We start from the raw sequence: 22,218 nt of genomic DNA on the forward strand, positions 1-22,218 counted from the left end.
TGACATGGTTTGGGTTGGAAGGGACCTCAAAGCCCATCCAGTTCCACCTCTCCCATAGGCACGTATCTCCCACTAGACCAGGCTGCTCATCTAATGTATTCTGGACACACAGTCTGTGTCACTGCAGCCTCTGCTGTCACGTGTGAGCCACATTTGGGCACAGGAGTGTCTAATCCTGTGTCTCTCTGTGCTGCTGCTCTGTCCATTCTGTGTTCAAACCATGTCTTTGCTGGGCAGCAGATCTGTAGGATGGATTAAATCCATTTGTTCACCTCACAGAAAGCTGGGAGTTTTCCATGTTTTGGAAACTTGGCCAGTGAGTTCAGGGGTTGGATCAGCCTGATTGGATCCATTGTCACAAGAGCCCTGGCCTGATGGGGATGGCATCCTGGGGCTAGGAGTGATGGAAAATCACATCCTTGAGGAGACCAGCCACGATCAGAAGGATGAAGATGCAGAGTTTCTGACAACCATGAAAAGAAAATTGTCTCCAGGAACTTGGAGCTTGATTGAGTTTACTCATGTTGCTACCACAAATCTGGCTATTTCTAGTGTATTCTTTGCTAAGTATTAATTTTCTTTTGAATTGACATTGCAGCCACTGCAGGCAGATGAGCATGTCCTGATGCAGGGCAGTGGCCACACCCTGCACATCAAGGAGGCCCAGGTGTCAGACACGGGGCGCTACACTTGTCTGGCCTCCAACATTGCTGGGGAGGATGAGCTGGAATTTGATGTAAATATACAAGGTAAAAGGGTAATAAAACTCCCCTAGTAGCCTGCTTTTCTAGTATTCTGGGATATTTGAATTAATAATTTTAGGTCCTTTACCCTTGTGTGGTCAAACCCAACGCTTTTGTGTTTTGTGTGGCTTTAATTTCAGAGATATTTTGCTCATTGCTGACGTTTTGTATTTGATTATGCTTTTATACGTTGTGTTTCTGAAATCAGTGCAATGACATAGCAACTCTGATCTTCCTCTAAATGCCATGAAAAATTCTAATTTGTTTTGAACTAAAACATACTTTATTTTTCTGGTTTGAGTAGTATTTAGAGGCCCCAGACACAAGCATCCTATTGGCCTACTGTGTGTAAATACACGGAAACATTCATGAGTAATTTCTGAAAATTTAGACAAAATGAGCTTGAGTGAAACCAGATACCTCATTGTTTAAGAATTTTTGTTGATGAATACCCTCTGTGTTTGTTACCAGGTCATCTTACCCTGTTATTTATTAGTCTTCAAAAAATACTCAGTAAATTGCTCAATTGTTCATTCTAGAAGAACTAGAATTTTCCTGGGGGAGGGGTTGATTTGATACACTTAATTTTTATTGCTGCTATTGAACATTACAATACCGTCTTGTTTCTTGACTTTACCAGCTATTTCTGCTGAAAAATGCTATCATTTTTCCTCTTCTTTGTTGTAGTTCCTCCTAGCTTCCAAAAACCTTACAGGGAATGGGAAGCTGGGAACATGGTAGATGCAGAAAGAGGTGGAGAAAGTAGAGATGTGATTGTCAACAATCCCCTGTCACTGTACTGTGAGACCAACGCTGTTCCTCCTCCTGTGCTCACATGGTTTAAGGATGGGCATCCCCTGAGCTCCAGCGACAGAGTGCTCATCCTGCCAGGTGGGTGTTCAGCTGGCACTCTCTGACCCTGCACTGAGGTGATCAGAGGGATGGAGCCCCTCTGCAGTGAGGAAAGGCTGGGAAAGTTGGGATTGTTCAGCCTGGAGAAATGAAGCATCACTGTGACCTTCCAGTGCCTGAGAGGGCTGACAGGAAAGCTGGAGAGAGACTGTTTACAACAGATGGAGGGACAGGAGAAGGGGGCATGGACTCAAATTGAAGGAGAGTGGGTTTAGATTGGATATTGTGGAAAAATTCTTGGCTATGAGGGTGGAGAGGCCCTGGCACAGGGTGCCCAAGAGAAGCTGTGGCTGCTCCTGGATCCCTGGAAGTGTCCAAGGCCCGGCTAGACAGGGGTTGGAGCAACCTGGAATAGTGGAAGGTCTCCCTGCCCATGGCAGGGAGTTGCACTGGATGGTCAATAAGGTCCCATCCAACTCAAACCATTCTAGATTAAGGAATGGCATTAGTACTGGTGATGACACACTTCCCCCCTTCAAAGCTCTTCTTTAATGTTATTTTCAGACTTCATTAGCTGGAAATGTTTCTCTCCAGTCCTTGGCCTTAAGTTGTTTCCTTTAATTTAAGAAGTGTCCCTAAAATGATGTGAATGTCACCATTGAACTCTCACAGTGAATCATGGAATCTCAGAATAGTTTGGTTTGAAGGAATCTTAAGGCCCATCTCATTCCACACTCTTCCATGGGCAGGGACACCTTCCGCTATCTCAGATTTCTTCAAACCCCATCCAGCCTGGCCTTGGACACGTCAATGTGTTGCAAAATGAAATACAGCAATGATACCTTCTCTCTGCTGTGTTCCTGATTTATTTCCTTATTAAATTTGCTTTGACAGAAAGATAATTGGAGTAGAAAAGCCAGATAACCAAGGGGTGAGGCATGGAAAGTATGTTTGCAGCAGAAAAATGACCATGATCTCCTACTTAAGCTCGTGGGGAAGGGAAAGAGCTGCCTGCAGTCATGAGTGTTGCTATGCAGAGATGGTTTGGGATGGAGTGTTTAAAGAAGGGCAGTGGTAAAATAAACACCTGCCTGTCCATCTTGTTCATCTCTTGAGAGAGCAATGACAAATACTCCCAAAGTGTGTGTCCCAAATATTTCCTCTCCTTCTGAAGGTATTTATATGGCTTTGCTTTTATAAAGAATCATAGAGTGAAAAGTGCCTCTGATCCCCAGAGTGAATCTTTTCAGTTTGGAACGGAATATTCTGTGCTTATATTTCCTTTTGCATATTAGTTCTGTGCCATCTTACTGAGAAATATTTCTATTTTTGATGGAAGAGTAATGCCTGGCTGCGTATTGCTGCAACATATTCTTCCATTATGTGAAATTAATTGCTCTTTTCTAGCATTTCACTACGAGCATGGCTGCACTCCAATTATCTGCCTGTAGAAAAAGTAGCCAGGAAATGAAAACCTTTAGCTACTTGTAATTCAGACCAAATGCTGACCATTCATAAATTTGCTTGTTCATGTCTCTGGTGGTGTGGTGTGGAGATGATGGAGAGTGCTTGATGCCACCGTGGATTTTGTTTGCAGGGGGCCGGGTGCTGCAGATCGCGCGGGCACGGCCGGGGGACGCCGGCAGATACGCGTGTGTGGCCGTCAACGAGGCGGGACAGGACTCCATCCACTACGATGTCCGAGTGCTCTGTGAGCTGCCCTTCTCCTCTGAGTGCCAAAAAGGGCTTCTGTGCAAAATAACCAACCACTGTAGTCCAGGAGTCCCTAGTGTTTTTAATGTTTGTTTGTAAACTATGACATTAATGTGTTTAGGGTGCTAGAGCTGTACCAGCTGTACAGAGTTGTGTGAACAGACTGTTCTTAGCTCCACGTGTGTGGGTTATTATTATAGGAACTCAGTTGTGTTACAGCTCTCACCATTCAGCAGAAAGAAAAGCACAGGGAAAACATAGGTTTTATCTTGGTATCTCTTGTTCTCGCTTCAGCTTCCCATTGAGAATTATGACCAATGCTTTTCTCTCTTTATTTTGGCCATCATTTTCCACAATACTTGCAGAACACCCAGAGCCTGAAGGGAACTGAGGATTTAGATTAATGAATGTCTGCAGAGCCATTTGGATGACCTTTTGTGTCTGTTGATGTACTCAACATTTTAGCCTTGGGAGACACTTCTTTGCATCCATGGTGGTGTTATACCACTGAAAATAGCGATTTATTGTTACAAAGGGGTCCTGCCTTGGAAATAATCTTTTATTTTGATCAAAGAACACAGTGGAATAATTGGAAGATGAGTTTTTATCTCTCCTTCTCTCTGTGTGCTGTGAATAAGTGTAGTTCTACTGCAGTCCTTGGAGTTGGGCTGAACTACTCATGGGATGGCTTTATCTTTCACTGGATTCACTGGGGGGTTTCACTCCTTCCTCCTGCAAACCCAGTCTGATCTCAGAACCACCTGAGAGGTGCTGAGTGCGTGTTCTTCTCACCTTTGCTCCTTGCAGCTCCCCCATCCATCAGTGGGGCCAATGGGGACCTGTCAGAGGAGGTGACCGTGCTGGTGAGCAAGGAGGCAGCCATGGATTGCATTCCCAGTGGGAGCCCTTCCCCAAGGATCACCTGGCAGAAGGATGGCCAGCTCTTGGCAGAGGATGACAAACACACATTTCTGTCCAATGGAAGGAGGTTACAGGTAGTGTAACCTTTTTGATAGTGGAAAAACTGGCTTTTGGCAACAAAACTCAGTCTGGTTTTGCTGAGTAGGAAGTATTTTCTTTCTTCTACAAGGTGCTGCAAACATAAGGAGTTTTTGTCTTTTGTTCCTGTCCCTCACCTGCTGCTTTTCACTCCCATGTAGTTCCTCAGATCCAGCCATTTGTGGGTTCATGCTATGAACCACATCTGTTAAAATCACTTGCTTTCAAATATTATAGACCTTTTTTGAGAAAATAGTGAAAATAGTGTATTATGAAGAACTTTCCTTCCCACTGATGAATGAAATTGAATAAAACTATGAAAACACAGAGCTGGGCTTAATCCTCTCCACTTGCTTCTTTGGCAGTGAGTTGTCTATATATTAGTTCCAAAACCATGTTTTATATTTTTTTGCCTTAGATTTTGAATTCCCAAATAACAGATACTGGCAGATACGTCTGCATTGCAGAAAACATAGCTGGAAGTGCCAAGAAGTATTTTAACCTCAATGTTCACAGTGAGTACCATCATCCATAACTTCTGTCAAATGCTAGTTCAGCTTGCATGTGTTGTTTTTAGCAGAGTGCTCAGACCCCCTCAGCTTCATTCATGGGAGTCCTACTGGGTATGATGAAGATTCTGAAAGACCAGAACTCAAATATCAGTTTAAAGTACCTTGACAACATATGGCTGCTCATAGGTGTTCCAGAAAGGTGGGAGTCATTATTGAGGGGGACTGGTGTGGTGGCTGTGTTAGCCCAGCTGGGCTTGCTGAGCCCTGGAATCATGAATTATAAGCAGGTTGGATTTTAGCCTGTTTTGATACATTCAGAAAACACATTTTTTTCAAAGAAATTAATGATAGAAAGCATTAAACAAAGATACACAGCTTGTAAAAGCTTGGTTTTTAGAAATGTGCCCTTTGAGGTTCCTTTCTGTTCTCTATTTTTGTTTTCTTGTGGAGTAACAATAGAGCTAAAATAAATGTTGGCTTTAAGCATCAGAAGTTTAAGACAAATATGATCAAGATGTTTTTCATAGAACAGTCTCCACTGCCTTCCCTTCCCTCTCCTGATAACTTCAGAAAATCAAGACACCTCTAATTAACATTTCAGAGTAAACCCAGACTTCCCCTTCTATTTCTGCCCACTTTCAGCTTTCCATCCTGAAAAGAAGCATCATTCCCTCCAATTCTTCTGCACCATTCCATGTTTCAACCTGACAAGGAATACTGGCAGCTACATTTTTTTTCTGCTTTATCTGATAGAAAACAAGGGCTGTCCTTTCTCCTACCTACAGACAGTACCAGCATCCCAGGAATGTAAGGAGTCAGCTTATTGCACAAAAAAATGCAAAATTTGCATTTTTCCTCTGCAAATTTACCTACTACATGGCACAGATTTGTAGCACTTTTTGCTATTCAGTGTATTTAGCCAAAAGTAGTGTTGTCGTGGGAAGAATTTGCCCTGCAGTTGTTCTCTGAGAAGTTATTTTCTGGACAGATAGTGGAGTCTGTCCAGATTTCCTGATGTGTGAGTTTTGCTTCTAAATCAAAATATTTCACTTTTCCTGACATTTGTGTTTAAATTTAACCTTCTGTCTTAAAAATATTTGGTTTTAGTGATTATGGCTAAATACTATTCTCTTAAAAGTAATATTTGTATGAAGTTTCAATTCTACCTCAATGGTATTACCAACTTAGGTCTTTTTTTTTAATGCATTTTAATTTGAAAAATTAGAGTGTAGCTGGTCAGGAAAAGACCACACTGGGTGAAGCACTAAGGAAAATGCATTATCAGAAAGCAGCAGGATCTGTGTTTTGTCAATGTCAAAAAAAAGGCTATTTCCCAGCATTTTTATGTGTTTCTAATAGAACTGGTCTCATAAATTTAAATAGAATACTAAAGATGATGCTCTTTATTAAATTGAAAAATTGACTTCTGGTCTCCAAGGTGAGGTGATAAAACTAATACAACACCTTTTAAAACACAGGAAATAAGCACCCAGATTTAAAATAGTAGGGAAATAATAGCTAATTTTCATGCTGAGTGCTATATCTGAGACCGTGACTGTGTCTTTATGCACATACAGATACATTTGCATATGCACATTACCTGTGGTAGATTTGTGGGTGTTTTTTGCTGCAAAAATTGAAATCACCCACTGACACAATTTAAGCAAATTTCATTAAAGACAGCTAAGATTTTGCCCTGTACATTAAATTACCCATTGCCAATAATCCTATCTGTGGAAAAGAAACATGTGAAAGTAAATAAATATAAATAACTATCAAATGTCATCAGAATTCTCCACTTGCTCTAGTGAACCATTTTATCCTCTTTATCAGGGAAATATTCTTCAGTTATTCCAAGCTGAAAAATATGGACTGAATTCCCCATTTACATGGACTAGTCTTGTTTGTGCAGTGCCCAGAGGAGCCATAAACTTGCCTTAATGACTGGTTTGTGTCACTCAAGTGGCAGCAAACAGCTGGAGCATTTCAGGGGGAGATGGGCCAAAATACTTCAGCCTTTCTGTCTTTGAAGAGGAGGAGTCCATGTGTTCTTTGGAATGATTTTTTCCACACAATAAAGCCAAGAACAGGCTTTTGCTTTCTTCTTCAGTGTTTTATATATCCCCACTGCAAAAACATGGCAACTAGAGCTTGGGGGTTATTAAAAGGAACAGATTTACAGGTCTTTCATTCTAAATTGTTCTTGTAGAAAGGTCACATGTCAAACTATTCGTGATTTAAAAATTCTGGGACTTGTAAGCTTAAGGAATGCACCCCTTGGAGCAATGCTGCATGCCAGGATTTTCCAGTGCTAACTCACTGCTAAGCAACAGGTTTATCTGGTTGATGGAACAACTCTGAACTGTGTTGGGAGGAATAAGTTTGGGGTCTCTGTAGGTGGAAAATGGACTGTTCCAAAGAGAACAGGTGCAGCAAGGAATCAGGAAGTGATAGTAATCCTACATATCCTGACAATGGGAATTTGCTCTGTCCTTCTTCACACAGCAAATATCCATGAGCAGTGTTAGAAAATTGGCAGTGCATTGTCAGGATCTTGTGTGGATTTGTTAGCCCTCCCAAGCCTCTAGCACAGAAGGACTGCAGATGAAATAACTGACATTGTTGTGAAGTACAGGAACAGGAATGACCATTAGATTCATTTCAGTTATATTTCCAGATGCATCCAAAAAGCAGTGGATCCATTCATAGGATGTAAAAGATTTTTGCAACCTGGCCCTTTGGCAGAATGCAGCTTTATTGTAGTAAATCAAGATCTTGTGGGAAATCCTTTGCTGATGCAGTGATAGATGCTATTAATGTATTTTTCTCTCCACAGTTTCTCCAAGTGTTGTTGGAACTAACCCTGAGAATCTGACCGTGGTGGTGAATAATTTAATCTCTCTGACTTGTGAGGTCACGGGCTTCCCACCTCCTGATCTCAGCTGGCTCAAGAATGGAAAGCCTATCAGTTCAAATTCCAACACTTTTATTGTACCTGGTGAGGAATCTCAGCTACTCTGCAGCCTTCAGGCTCAGCTTCTGTCTGGTTTGTCTTGATAGGGCCCATGGCCACTCTTCATGGGGCACAGTGCCTGTGCTCAGCCTGTTGCACCTGTAATTCTGAACCTGCCTTTGGGATTGACATAATCACCACAGAGCAAATCTCCAACCTTCTCTCCTCGCTCCAGGTGCTCGGATGCTGCAGATTCCCCGAGCCAAGCTGTCAGATGGTGGAGAATACACTTGTACTGCCAGGAACCCAGCTGGGGAAAGTCAGAAGAAGAGCTTCCTAACTGTCCTTGGTTTGTGTTTTACTGTTTTCTGAAATAATATTTCAAAGTGTGGGGAGATTCATCTGCTTTATTGGGTTGTTCCAACAAAATGCAGAACTGAATCTGGGCTCCTTCCCCAGTGCCCCCGAGCATCAAGGCCCAGGGGGGAGCATCGGTGACAGTGCTGAACGTGCGAGTGGGCACCCCGGTGAGCCTGGACTGCGAGTCCAATGCCATCCCAGCCCCCGTCATCACCTGGTACAAGAACGGCCGCATCATTCCCGACTCTGCCGCCGTGGAGCTCCTGGCAGACGGGCAGACCCTGCGGATTGAGGCTGCAGAGGTGGGCCAGGCGGGGGGGAGGCTGCATCTGCTGCTGCTCTGCCACTGCCAAGCAATTACTTCAGTCTTTCGTGGTGTGTTTTATTGCTGTACATGGGAGATGTGTTTCCTGGAGGCTTTTCATCCTGTGAGAAGCACTTTGAGTTGACGGAGGCACAGGTTTTTAATGTCTCTAAACTGTAGCATTAAGGTAAGAATCCATAATGATTTATTTTAAAACTTTTTTTTATTTCAGGTTTCTGACACGGGACAGTATGTGTGCAAAGCCATAAATATTGCAGGACGAGATGATAAAAATTTCCATCTCAATGTTTATGGTGAGCACCCTCTGCATCGTCTACAATGGTTATTCTAATAACTTAGATTTAGCAAATTAGGCAATTCAAAATCAGTTTACATAACATTCTTACTGGTTCCATTCAATTCACAGTGCCTCCAAGTATCGACGGCCCTGAGCAAGAACTGGTCAGTGAATCCATCAGTAATCCTGTCACCTTTGTGTGTGATGCTACTGGAATTCCTCCACCTACATTAGTGTGGCTTAAGAATGGAAAACCGATAGGTAACATTGTCTCATGCTTTTCACTCCTCTTCTTCCCCTCTTTGAGGCACCACTTTGCTGTTTGCTGTCTGGTTTGTGTTTCTTCATTTGTCTCTAGAGAGACTCTTATGAGAACTGATTGGAATCTTTGTTTTGAAACTCTGATGGAACAATTTCTCCCAAAAGAGATGTTTGCTCCCTGTATGCTGGTTTGGAATGATGACTTGTTTATGTATTTTAGAAAACTTGGATTCTCTTGAAGTTCATATTTTATCTGGTGGAAGCAAGCTTCAGATCGCTCGCTCTCAGCTCCTGGACAGTGGCACCTACACGTGTATTGCCTCCAATCCGGAGGGGAAAGCTCAGAAAACCTATGTGCTTTCCATCCAAGGTAAGGAATGGGGGAGGATGCAGAGAGCAGAACTGGTTGAACATTGGGTGAATGTGACACTGCCTGTGCTGGGAACACTGAGATCACATAACCACGTAGAAAAGTGGAGAATTTGGACTGTTACTTTTGTAACCAGAGAGGAGAGTAGTTGGAGAATTCAATACTTCTGGTTCAAGATTTGCATGGAAAAGAATATCCTTAAGCCCTGGCTGTGGAACTTGAACAGAGTTGTGGAGGTTGTATGTGTTTGCTGCTGGTCACATCCTTCCTCCTGTTGAGCACTGGAGCTGCCTTGCTTGGCTGCAGAGCAGCACGTGGAGATAGACTCAGGAGCAGTGGTATCTGTTGTGCCATAGGAGGAGTTAGCAAAGACCTGCAGCCAGAATTTTCTTAGGAATATTTCCCCCCATCTCAAATGACAGATTTGTTATGGAGTTGTCTCCTGCCTCGCTGTGAATCACCCTTAGTCTGCAACTGTTGTGTTTTCCTCTGTTCCTAATGACTCATCCCCACTAATTGCACTGGTATACCCCTGCTTGTCTGCTTTTCCCCGAGTTTGGGAATGGAATGTGAAGCTGGTTGTTTGATCAAATGTGTCTGAAATTGCTGAAATGCTCAGAACTTACTAGTGGGACTGACAGTCTTGACTTCATGGATAGCAATACTGTCATCCTTGTTCCGTGGGAATGCAGGCTGGAAATGGCTTTAATTAGGATGGAATTAGCATGGATGTTCACAGGGCTATGATGATGTTTGTCACAGAATCCCAGACTGGGCTGGGCTGGAAGGGACCTTAAAGCCCATCCAGTGCAACCCCAGGTTTTTCCAAGCCCTGTCCAGCCTGGCCTTGGACAGTGCCAGGGGTCCAGGGGCAGCCACAGCTGCTGAGAATCCGTCCCAGGTGCTGCACTAAAGTTCTGGTGCTCACGAGCTACTGCAGTGTGGCTGTTTCTAGTTCAGGTTACATTTCTTGCTGCTGAACCTCTTCTCTCCATGGTGCATTTCCAGTTCCTCCCAGCATTGCTGGCTCTGAGATGCCAAGTGAGGTCGGTGTCCTCCTGGGAGAGAGTGTCCAGCTGCTCTGCAATGCCACTGGAGTGCCCACCCCGGATGTGCAGTGGCTGAAGGATGGAAAAACAGTTGTCAGTGATGGTTTACAAAGGATAAGGCAAGAAAAATAAGCAGACACTGCATTCTCTTTTATAATTTTAAGGGTCCTAAGGAGGGAACGTGAGGAGAGCCTGAACTGGAGTTTAGCTAGGTTAAGAACATAATCTCCCTCCTTAGCTTCTATAAATCAAGTATAATTTGATTCACTTTTTAAAACTTAATTTTCTTAACAGAGATAAGTGTATGATATTTATGTCTTTCTCAGTTAATGAATTCAATGAAAGTTCATCAGCTTCATGAAAGTATATTAAGATAATTTAGTTCCTTTGGAATGGAAAGCTCTGAGGCATGGAACCGTTTTACTTGATGCTTTTCATTATGGGTCCTTCAAAAGCCTGGCTGGACTTGAATCCTAAAACTAAGTTAAACAGCACATCTCTAGGAAAAACTTCTTAGCCTATCTCTAACAAAAATATTTTGCACAACACAATGATTCTCTCATCAAGCTCCCAGGAGGATAGAGGTAGTTGCTGAAATCTCCAGACCAGACTGTTTATTTGCCAGGTCAGAGGAACACTAAACAAACTCACTGTGCTTTGTAATGGTCCTTGTAGAGTTACTCCAGATGGCAGCACATTAAATATCTCCAGAACTCTCACCTCAGACACAGGAAAATACACTTGTGTGGCTACTAACCCTGCAGGAGAGGAGGACAGGATTTTCAACCTGAATGTATATGGTGAGTTCTGCCAGATGTGAGATCCAAGTCTGCTCCATAATCCCATCCTTGGGAGTGCTCCCAAGGGAGAGCCCAGAGAGGGATGCCTGTCTGCAGTGGAATCCTGCATGCACATGTTTCCAATTGCCTGTGCTGTAGATATTATGCAGGATAATTTATCAATGACAAAAAGGGTTGAAATTGCTGGTAAATGTGTTTTGGGATAAACAGGAATTAATTCTTCGGTGGATTTCATAATAGAGGGATTCTGCTTGTGGTGATTTTTTATTTCTTGTGGTGAAGAATATATTGGGGCTGATTTCCTGTGACACTGCTGTTTTGTTGCATTATCTTCTCTAATTCCAATCAAAGCACATCAGCTAAGATCAGAGTGGTATGAAGGGAACTGATGGTTAAAGGTCCCAAGAGTTTAAAAATGAGGGAGTGTTGGAGGAAATTGCACAGTTTTACATCCAGGGGCTAGTGAGTGTAACCCTTTAACAGCATAGAGAGTGGATATTTTAAGTTGTGGAAAATGTGGTCATTAAGTACAGTGGAGGGAAGATGGGAGAGTTCTTCCCAGGCAGGGTTTCACTACGGGGTAGGTGTCTGTCCCGCTCACCCAGACTCGGAGCCAGTGGGAGCACAGGCATGAGCAGAGCAATAAGTAATGACCTCTGGTATCATAAAAATCCACAGCACATCTTTTTGGCTCTGCACAACAGCAGGGAGTTTGTGCTCAGTTTGTATTGCTTGAAGTTCAAGCAATAACCAACTTAAAGGTCTTATTGGTGTCACTGTCACAGTGAGTGATGGGATGCTAACTGAGCCAGCACCTGGAGATGCACCTGGCTGGGCTTCTTTATGTAGTGAACCCCCAAGGCCATGGCTTTCAAACTAACCTGTAACCCCAAAGAGCCCCAGAGCTCTTGGGGGTTTGTGTGATCACCCAGAGTACTTACCTAGACATTTTGAACTTTCTCTGTTTAAGAATGAAGTCAGCAGATGCATCCAGACATCAATAAATTAACTTTCCCCCTCTGTGATTTCACTGTATTTAAGATTTATTGAAGGCCATGAGTTCGAGTCTGGCCCTGGGTTCAGCCCTACCCTTTCTGCACTGTCCTTTTCTCCCCAGGAATTTCAAGCCCTGAGCTCTGTGTTGCTTGCAGCAGGTTGCCAAATCAAAGAGAATTCTACTGTCATTGTACAATACCTCTAATTTGAAATATATAAATGGATGATTCTTAGTGCTAGGTATTATTGTCTGAGGATTTACTCTACAGAAAATGGGATCCTCTTACTGAATTGCCAGTGGGGAATTAGGGGCACGATTTCCTGCAAGGTGGAATGGTTTCAAGAGCCTGTTTTAATACATTCCTTTTCATCATCTACAAAATGCAGTTCCTCCAACGATAGCCAATAGTAAAGATGAAGCAGAGGAGCTCACTGCCCTTTTGGACACCTCCCTAAATATTGAATGTGCTGCTGCTGGGACCCCCCCACCACAGCTCCACTGGCTGAAGAATGGCCTTCCTCTGTCCGTCTCCTCCCAGATCAAGCTCCTCTCAGCTGGGCAGATCCTCAGGTTGTTTTTCTTTTCTTTTAACTAGATGACTTTCTGTTCTTTTTTTGCAGTATCAGCATAATTCTGCTGTATTTTTGGAAGCAAGAGTAAAATTTGATCCGAACCATGCCATAATAAAGGTAATATGTTCCATGTATTCCATTTACAGCTTGCTTTAATTGTTTTTTCCTTAGACTTGCCCGAGTGCAGGTATCTGATACTGGAGTGTACACTTGTGTAGCATCTAACAGGGCTGGAGTGCACAATAAACATTACAACCTGCAAGTTTTGGGTGAGTGTCTCTGAAATGTTTTTGTTTTAAAAAAGGTTTTATGTAAAGAGTCTTATTTCTTGATTTCTTAAACCTACTCATTGGTTTTCTTTCTCACCAATACCTTATTGCAAACAGCCACAAGTATATCTTAGAGATTATCAATGGAGAAATACTAACTTTTCAAAGTATTGGAGTTTTTTTTAATGGAAATTTTTTAAACCATAGAAAAGTCCTTACATGAATTGTCACCCATAACCATAAAATCACAGGTGGGTTGGAAGGGGTCTTAGAGCTCATCTAGTTCCAGCTCCCATAGTGTGTCACAAGTTTTTTTAGGAAGAATAACATTTAATTTGTAAACGAAGTTTAGCACAGGAATCTAACTGGGGAAGAGCAGAAGGACAGCTGTTCCAGCTGTGCTGTGCCCTGAATACCCTTGTGCTGTGTGTGACAGAGCTCTGTGCCTGCAGTGTCCCTGTCCCGTGTGTGACTGAGCTCTGTCCCTGCGGTGTCCCTGTCCCTGCACTGTCCCTGTCCCGTGTGTGACTGAGCTCTGTCCCTGCACTGTCCCTGTCCCTGCACTGTCCCTGTCCCGTGTGTGACTGAGCTCTGTCCCTGCACTGTCCCTGTCCCTGCACTGTCCCTGTCCCGTGTGTGACCGAGCTCTGTCCCTGCAGTGCCGCCCAGCCTGGACAATGCGGGGGGCACGGAGGAGGTGCTGGTGCTGCGGGGTGGTGCGGCCGCCCTGGGCTGTGTGAGCAATGGCTCCCCTGTCCCCGACGTGTCGTGGCTCAAGGACGGTGTCCCCCTGCCCCTCCGGGCTCACCTGAGCTCCAGCAGGAGAGGGATGGTGCTGCAGGTGCTGAGGGCAGAGCCTGTGGACACGGGCAGATACACCTGCGTGGCCTCCAACGCCGCTGGGCAGAGCAGCAAGCACTTCGACCTGAAGGTGCTGGGTGAGTGTTCCCTCTCAGCAGGAGCAGGGGCATGCCCTTGAAACACCTCCAGGGATAAGGAGTATTTTCATAGGCTCACAGAATCCCAGAGAGGTTTGAGTTGGGAGGGACCTTAAAGTCCCACTTCTGCCATGGGCAGGGACACCTTCCACTCTCCCAGGTTGCTCCAAGCCCCATCCAGCCTGATCATGTCAATAAATTATATATGAGAGAAATAAGGAACTAAAAGATACCTAAAGATGTTTGAATGTGCAATACACTATGTATTTCCCACGTACTGAAATGTGCCATAATTCATATATTATAAATTCTATAAATTAATAACTTAGCAGAAATTCAACTTGACAGGAAGATGCACAGCTGAAAGCACAACAGTTAAAAAGCTGATAAATATATTTGCTGACTTTATATAATGTTTTATCTGCTTTTTAAAAAACATCTTATAAATAATTCTAAATCATAAAATATTCAAATTAATAGGCAGAGTCAGATAGAATTACTTGAGTTCCCCAGTGAGTTCATGATGCAGTCAGAAATAATTTAATGCAGACTAATTCTAATGCAGTCTAATTCTACAGACTCTATCCACAAGATCATGTTTCAGTCAGTTTTTACAGGTGTTTTGAGTCCATAAAGAACTGGAATGTTTTTCCTTCTGCAGAGCCACCTCATATCAATGGTTCAGATGAACCCGAAGAGCTCTCTGTCATTGTTAACAACCCACTTGAGCTTCTCTGCATCTCCTCTGGCATCCCAACGCCCAAAATCTCATGGATGAAGGATGGGCGCCCACTGCTGCAGACTGACAATATTCACATACTAAGAGAAGCCATCCGAATAACCAGTGCTCAGGTAGAGTGTTTGTTTCAAAATAGACTCAGTTCTGCAATCCTTAAAATAGTTCCTGCCTTAGGACTATCCTCAGAAGTGTCTGAAAAACCCCTAAAATTCACCACCTGCATTTGTGGTTAGAGAAGGGTCCAGGTCAAACAACCTTTAATAATCTGTATCAATAAACTAAAGCTGGATCCAGCTGTGGACGCCCAGGTGAAGTTCCCCAGACAGAGTGGGATTGATTGCTGCTTGTTTTTAAAACAAACACTTCTGGGCTGTACAGTGAGGAGTTTATGGGAAGGAGAAACCAAAAAGATGTTAATGATTCTGTGCACAAAAGGATTTCCTCAGTACCCGAACCTGAGCCTCCCTTAGATGGATCTCTATAGCCAATTCCATTTTTAGTGCTGGACACACATTATGAAGAGAGATTTTATAGAGTCCTGCAACTCCTGAGCCGTCTCCGAACAACCCCATCAAAGTGAAATAAAGAAATATTCAAGAAATTCATTACTTTCTTTCCAGGCATTCTGTGTCTCCTGTGTTCAAGTTCTGCCTGTTGTATGTTGTTACCATGTTTGTATTTCTTGGTTTTTCTGAGTTTTTCCCATAATCTGCTTTCTGCTGAAGTTGTTCCTGTGTTACCAGGTGGAGGACACAGGAAGATACACATGTTTAGCATCTAGCCTGGCAGGAGATGATGACAAGGAATATTTAGTTCGAGTGCATGGTAAGCTTAATTTAGGGAAAAAAAATTCCTCAAAGTGTAAACTGCTAAGATACATGCCAGCATCTCATTTAACAAACACATATTCCTAAAGATGAAATATTCTGTGATATTACACCATATGATCATAATTAATGTTTCTGATTAAGTATGGTTATTCTGAATGTGATATACAGTTAGAAGGAAAGTTCCACCAGATTTATGTTACAATTCCAAGTCTTATTTTGAATATCCAGGAAGCTCACAGATGTCAGTATTTGGTTGGATCAAGTTTGTTGTGCTCACACTATCGAGATGTGAAATATACTGATATATTCAACACATGTATTGAGGGGAAGAACTAATTAATGATAGCACAGCTTTGCATTTATTTTAAACTTGAGATAAATCAGAAAGTTTCAATAAGTAGTTTCCTTGATGGTTCATATGTGTGGTGTTGATTTTGTTCTGTTTTTTGCCCCAGTCCCCCCCAACATCGCTGGTACCGGAGGGCCCCAGGAGCTGACGGTGCTGCAGAACAGCCAGGTTATCCTGGAGTGCAGGTCGGATGCTGTCCCTCCTCCCACCATCTCGTGGCTGAAGAATGGAGAGCTGCTGGAGGTACTGAGCTTCCAGCCTTTGTGCTGGCCTTCTGCTGCAGGTGTCACCACAGTGCTCGAGGTCTCTCGCTCTGCTCACTCGCCCCTCAGCCCGAGTTACATGCCCGGAACTCAGAGCAGCTGGGTAGCCCCAGTGCCGCTGCAGTCAGCCCCAAATGAGCCCCCAGAGCCAGCGGGCATGTGAAGTGGCCATCCCGCTGTTACTTGTTCTTTTTTCCTTTAGGGGGATCCCTTGCTCTTCCTGGATCCTCTGAGCAATGCTAGAAGCCTTCGGTAAACTCCTGAATGGCTTCCCAGGAAAGGTAGCTGAGACAAGACTGCACTCTATGTTTCCTTTGGCTATATTATGCATCCTCCTACTCTAGTAGCATTTAGAAAAGAATTGAAATTCTTTAAAAGAAAATGGGTCATCTAATCACCAGGTTTTGCACCAAGTACATCTTTCCCACTCAGAATTCCATAGTGCCATGGCAAGCCAGAGAGTCTTTGCTGGTTGAGAGACAGTTAGCAAGATGAGGATTGTTTATACACAAAGAATTTTTTCCTTCCCATCCTTGGGACCACTCATAAAACAGGTCATTTTCAACTGAACGTTAAGGTTCAGTTATTAATTGAACTTTAATTAAGTTTTTCTCTCAACTTTTGTTCATTAATAAAGAGGAAGCAAGTACAGATTTTGAATTGTCTCCCTTAACTGTGATCCATCACTAAATCTTCACCCAAGTTTCTGCTTGTTTGCTTTCCTCTGACATGTCATTCCTCAGACTCTTCCTCTGTGGTAGATTTAGAAGAATTACATATTACTGGAAGAAGGATATGGTGAGTGAACGTGTCTTACAGAGTGCTGCTAGGGACCATGATATAGCCCAGGAACCACTGAAAACAAATTTAACAAGACCATTCTACTTCTGGACAATTAATTCTCTAATTGGGTGGTGAGGTTTTTTAATAAAAACAAGATTGAATAAGGCTTGGAAATAAAGTATATGAATGCTTTTTGCCTTAGCTGTCATTGGAAAGCTGGTGTTTGAAAAGCAGTGCTTAGGGAACATAAACCATGGAAAATAGTTACTGTTAAAAATATTCACCAGAAAACAAAAGTAGAGGAACTGACTGTGGCAGTCAGAGGTGCTCAGCTGGTAACCTGGGAATTATCTTTGCACTGATAGTTCTCTTCTTCCTTCTCCATGAACTCATGTCAGAATGTGAAGACTGAAGTTTTTTGGGACTTCAAAGCCCATCCAGTCCCAGCCCCTGCCATGGGCAGGGACACCTTCCACTAGCCCAGGTTACTCCAAGCTCCATCCAGCCTGGCCTTGAACACTTCCAGGGGCAGCCACAGCTTCTCTGGGCATCTTGTGCCAGGGCCTCACCACCCAATGTGAGGTCATATTCTAGACATCAGGAGAAATCAGTGTCCTGCCCAATGCCCATTTGCTTTCTCAACCCCAAAGAAATTAACAGCTGACTAATCCTGAGCAGCTGGAAATAAGTGTCCTTGGGTGTGGGAAGAGAGGTGAGGAGCTCCTTAGCAAATCATCCTCCTTGTCTGGAAAAGTGGAGGTGTCACAGTGAAAAGACAGAGCTGGGGAAAGGCAGGTTCTCAGCCTGCAGTGTTATTTCAATTTAATTATCACTGATTTTGTGAAGCAGCCTTGCTGTGGAGATTGTCATTCCTCCCGCTTTTGTTGTCTTCCACTGGGGAGATTTTGAGGTGAGGCCTGCCTTAGTACATCTCTGTGTGCTGAGTGATGGAATTGTGCAGCACCACCTTCTCTGGCAGCAGATCTATGGAAAGATCTGGCCTCCAGCAGCTTTGAAGTCCCTCGTGGCACTCGAGGGATTTTGGAAGTGAACATTGAGGGTTAAGAAAAGAATAGGAGCCTCCTGGCCTAACCTGGCTTTTTTCAAACATTAAAAGACTTGCTGAATTTGTATTTTTTTTCCAACATGAGTTTTCTGGCTTAGTTTGAGTAGAGCCTAAGGATTAAGGATTCATTCCCTGTCTTCTGTTATCTCTATGTGTCTGTATTTAGAAACCATCACACAAGTTACTTCTCAACAGGAAATGCCAGTGATTGCCCAAAATCTGTCAATAACCCACGCTGGTGGTGAATTGTGTCACCTGAGAGCTCCAGCCCTGCACTGCAGCCTTGGAGCTGATGCCTGGAGTGAGAGCAGGGAGTACCAGGGTGCTAGTGCAGAACACTCTGGGGTGCCCTTCTCAGATCCTCTAACCAGAGGAGTAGATGAGAATGTCAGCTTTCAGTTCCATCCAGAGGGTGGGTAGCACATACTGGAAAAGCTACGTTTGTGCTCTTTTTCCTGACGAGTTTTATCCAGTCAGGTCTCTGAGCACTCGTAGCTGATGTTGCTTTTAGTGATTGATGCAGACACAACCCAGGCTGGGTGTGGTAAAGCTCTCACTGAACTGGCTCCTGGCAGGGGCTGTGGAGTCACTGCAGGGCTGGGAAGAGGGGCAGCCCGTGCCCAGAAATGCTGGCTGGTGAACTCCTGGCTGGTAAACTGAGCTGGCTAAGCCTGTGCTGCCTCCCAGCTGAGCCAGACTGTGATGCTGGAAGAACAGCATAGAGAAGCTTCGATTTCTTCTGCCTGTAGGGTGCATAGATAACAAGATAAATAAAAATAATCAAGTGCTATTAGGTGCCCCTTTCCATGAAAACTCCAAAGCCCTTTGGCTCTGTAACAGCTGCCTCCTTCAGGCACAAGCCTCAGTAGGGGTTTCAATGGAGAACCAGTAAGCAATGCTAAGTTTTAAAAGCTTTCTTTACCCTTTTCTCTTCAGGGATGTAAAGGCAGCAGTGAGTTCAGTCCCTGGTTTATTGGTGCCGTTCTCTCTTGGCTTTGATTGCTGTGCAGTGGAAGGATGTTCTGTGCTCAGGAGAGGCCAGCAGTGAAGCTCTAAGCCCCTGCCTGTGTCTGTGTGTGCCTGCAGGGAGGCCCCCGGCTGCGGATCCTGTCCAGCGGGAGGTACCTGCAGATCAACAACGCCGAGCTGGGTGACAGTGCCAGATACACCTGTGTGGCCAGGAACGTGGCAGGGGAAACCACCAGGGAGTTCCTGCTGGCAGTGCACGGTAACATGGAGCAGGCTCAGGCAGCTGGGGCTTTTCTTGCAGGAATTCAGGCAGCAGTGACTGAGAATTTGTGGTCATTTCCCAGTTGTGTGTTGGTCACTCAGGCCGTGCCCAAACTGTGGGGCTATATGCATGGCCTCATGTCCCACTGCTGAGCCCACAGCTGGCCCCCAGGCTAAGGGACCTGCTGGGCACTTGCCATGGCTCACTCTCCATCCCTCTGTGCTTCCTGCAAGCAGAGGCTGCATCCAGCCATCATCTGACATGGAGTCAGGATACATCCAGAGTGAACGCTCATATCCAGGACTGATAAATGCTCTTGGACAAACCCAGAGCAATTCTTTGGAGCATTTGACTGGCACCCTGGGGACAAGGTTTCACAGCTGGCTTGACAGGTTACTTGAGAACTGTGGCAACTTCTCTGTGCCTGGAGAGGACAGGGTTTGAGGGGCCTAACACTTGACACTTGTCCTGTGCTGCCATAGCCCTGAGCTCCATTCTAAACCTTTTTATTTTCTCACCTCTAGTCTGATGAGGAGCTATTCTACTCTTACACTCAGGTGACTGGAAGGAACTTTTTTCCCTTTTTCTATTCTGTTTCCAGCCCAGTCACATGGGCCCTGCCTTATACTGTGTCCCCAATGACTGGCCTTACCTGGTCCAGCTAAAGTCCTTTTTTCTTCTTAGTGTATAATCAGGAAGCAAGGATATCCCCACAACCTTAGCTTGCTGAACTCCAGCTGTTTTAGCTCAGTGATGTCCTTTGCAGTACATTTCAGCCAAACTTTCTTTCTTCTTTCCTGCTGCACCTTGGCAATTACTGTCGCCCAGAATGGTAAGAAACTTGTTCCTGTCTTTGCAGAACCCAAACCTGCTGCTGCACCTCTTCTCATGTGTTCAGTTTCAAGCATTGCAATGTAGAGTTACTTCCTTAGTATCATCAGCAATTCTCCCTTGCAGTGGCTCCCACAATCCAGAGCAGCCCCCAGACCGCCAGGGTGCACATCAACACCTCTGCCCTGCTGGAGTGTGCTGCAGAAGGAGTCCCAGCCCCCAGGATCACCTGGAGGAAGGATGGAGCTGTTTTAACCGGAAACAGTTCCAGGTATTGCCCAGAATTTAGCATAAATATTTTTCATTGCTACTTAAGAATGTATTTATTACAGAAACTTTACAGAACTTAGACATTAAATTGTTCTAGAGAAAAGTAGGGGCACCAAAGGTTTCACCTTTTTGTTGTTAAGAAGGATTAAAAAACTCCTTTGGCAACCAAATGTAGTAATAATTATTCTAACATTAGAGATTTTGAAAAGTAAATGTGAAAGATCTTTAGATTTTTATATAAACACAGAGCTTTGGGATGGAGCTAAGCAATTTCATGCAGTCCTAAAGCTATTCTGTATTTTCTAATACATGAAACTTTTTATGCATATTCTAATACCAACTTCTGTTATAGTGAATGGTTTCTGTGTCCTGACTGTTTTATAAGGAAGTAATTTGGCATTTTCTAGCAAAAATAAGGAATGAGCAAATAATAAGGAATTCTGTTATATTGCAAAGAAAAAGTACAGGCATTAATTAAGTTTTTTTAAGGTTAAATGAGAAACCATAACAAAGAGGATTGGCTGTTTTCTGTAAATCCAGTATCAGTTATGTGAAATCACCATGTCAACCAGATTTCATCATTTCTTTGGGAAATGGATGTGCTGGGAAAGAGTGAAATAAGTGAGAAAACTCTGTGCCCCAATTAACTCATGCCTCACTTAGGCTGTCGGTTGTGTCCCCTGAGTCATCTCTTCCTCTGCACTGCCAGGGTGCCCAGTTGAGGCGTAGCGGGCAGCACCGTTTGCTCTGTTGCAGGTATTCATTGCTGGAGGATGGGTCCCTGCACATCCCCTGGGCACAGGTGGCTGACACGGGCAGATACGTGTGCATGGCCACCAACGCGGCGGGCAGCGAGCGCCGGCGCGTCGACCTGCGCGTCCTCGGTAAAGTTCGGCGCTGCCCTGAACCCGCTGGCAGCAGCTTGCTTCTGCCAGAGCTGGTTTCAGTTCAACCCCTTGTTAGCTGCTCTGCTTAAAAAAAAAAAAAAAAGGGAGAACTGTATATGTGTGTATGTATATATATATATAATTATTCTAAATAATTAGGCTTTGTTTGTCCTTAGTTCCTCCAAGTATTGCTCCTGGGCAGACGAATATCACGGTTACCGTAAATATGCAAACCACTTTGCCTTGTGAAGCCACTGGAATTCCCGGACCAGCAATTAGCTGGAAAAAGAATGGGCATCTGCTTAGTGTTGACCAGAACCAGAATACCTACAGGTGAGAGGTGTTTTCTTTTTCACTGTGGTTCTCAAGATTTCAGAGATGATTTTGGCACTTGAAAAATCTATCTGTACTTGAACACTACCTTGTCTAGCCAGCAAATTCGGTGGGCTGATTACCTGAGAAGGAAAGAAGTATTTCAATGGCTTTTACTTTCTTTTTTCTTTGTTCAGACTTCTGTCTTCAGGTTCCTTAGTAATCATTTCTCCCACTGTGGATGACACTGCTGTCTATGAGTGCTCTGTGTCAAATGATGCAGGAGAAGATCAAAGGGCAATTGATCTCACTGTTCAAGGTAGAGGGGATATTGCTATTACATGTGTGTGGCGCCCAGAACTTCTTTGGGGTGTTCCAATGTTGAGATTTTTTATTTCTTTCCTCTTTGATACTGATATTCATAAGTCTCTGGTATTTCCAACAATTTATAGCAAATGAATGTGGGCAAGTAACCTTTGCACTGCTCTTGATTTCCAGTGCCCCCATCCATAGCAGATGAAGCCACAGAGCTCCTGGTAACAAAACTGTCTCCAGTCGTGGTTTCCTGCACTGCCTCCGGTGTTCCTGTCCCCTCAGTTCATTGGACCAAAAATGGCATCAAGTTGCTCCCCAGAGGAGACGGCTACAGAATTCTCTCTTCAGGTAA

General features: G+C 44.0%; 1 protein-coding gene across 1 annotated transcript in view; it reads left to right on the forward strand.

Moving 5' to 3' along the window:
• HMCN1 (hemicentin 1) overlaps positions 1–22,218 on the forward strand; it is a 165,482-nt gene that overhangs the window by 116,726 nt on the left and 26,538 nt on the right. The window contains exons 53-77 of the mRNA XM_088170182.1: positions 599–749; positions 1,431–1,634; positions 3,193–3,306; positions 4,116–4,303; positions 4,726–4,822; positions 7,656–7,817; positions 8,008–8,121; positions 8,232–8,434; positions 8,669–8,750; positions 8,864–8,995; positions 9,216–9,365; positions 10,374–10,533; positions 11,090–11,214; positions 12,598–12,781; positions 12,955–13,052; positions 13,712–13,990; positions 14,652–14,842; positions 15,473–15,554; positions 16,015–16,151; positions 19,107–19,248; positions 20,209–20,353; positions 21,109–21,236; positions 21,416–21,572; positions 21,749–21,870; positions 22,050–22,214. Coding sequence (XP_088026308.1) covers positions 599–749; positions 1,431–1,634; positions 3,193–3,306; positions 4,116–4,303; positions 4,726–4,822; positions 7,656–7,817; positions 8,008–8,121; positions 8,232–8,434; positions 8,669–8,750; positions 8,864–8,995; positions 9,216–9,365; positions 10,374–10,533; positions 11,090–11,214; positions 12,598–12,781; positions 12,955–13,052; positions 13,712–13,990; positions 14,652–14,842; positions 15,473–15,554; positions 16,015–16,151; positions 19,107–19,248; positions 20,209–20,353; positions 21,109–21,236; positions 21,416–21,572; positions 21,749–21,870; positions 22,050–22,214 — 3,712 coding nt within the window. The remainder of the gene's footprint in view (positions 1–598; positions 750–1,430; positions 1,635–3,192; positions 3,307–4,115; positions 4,304–4,725; positions 4,823–7,655; positions 7,818–8,007; positions 8,122–8,231; positions 8,435–8,668; positions 8,751–8,863; positions 8,996–9,215; positions 9,366–10,373; positions 10,534–11,089; positions 11,215–12,597; positions 12,782–12,954; positions 13,053–13,711; positions 13,991–14,651; positions 14,843–15,472; positions 15,555–16,014; positions 16,152–19,106; positions 19,249–20,208; positions 20,354–21,108; positions 21,237–21,415; positions 21,573–21,748; positions 21,871–22,049; positions 22,215–22,218) is intronic.

This window comes from Sturnus vulgaris, chromosome 9 (assembly GCF_052056855.1).
Source record: "Sturnus vulgaris isolate bStuVul1 chromosome 9, bStuVul1.hap1, whole genome shotgun sequence".
Lineage (NCBI taxonomy): Eukaryota > Metazoa > Chordata > Aves > Passeriformes > Sturnidae > Sturnus > Sturnus vulgaris.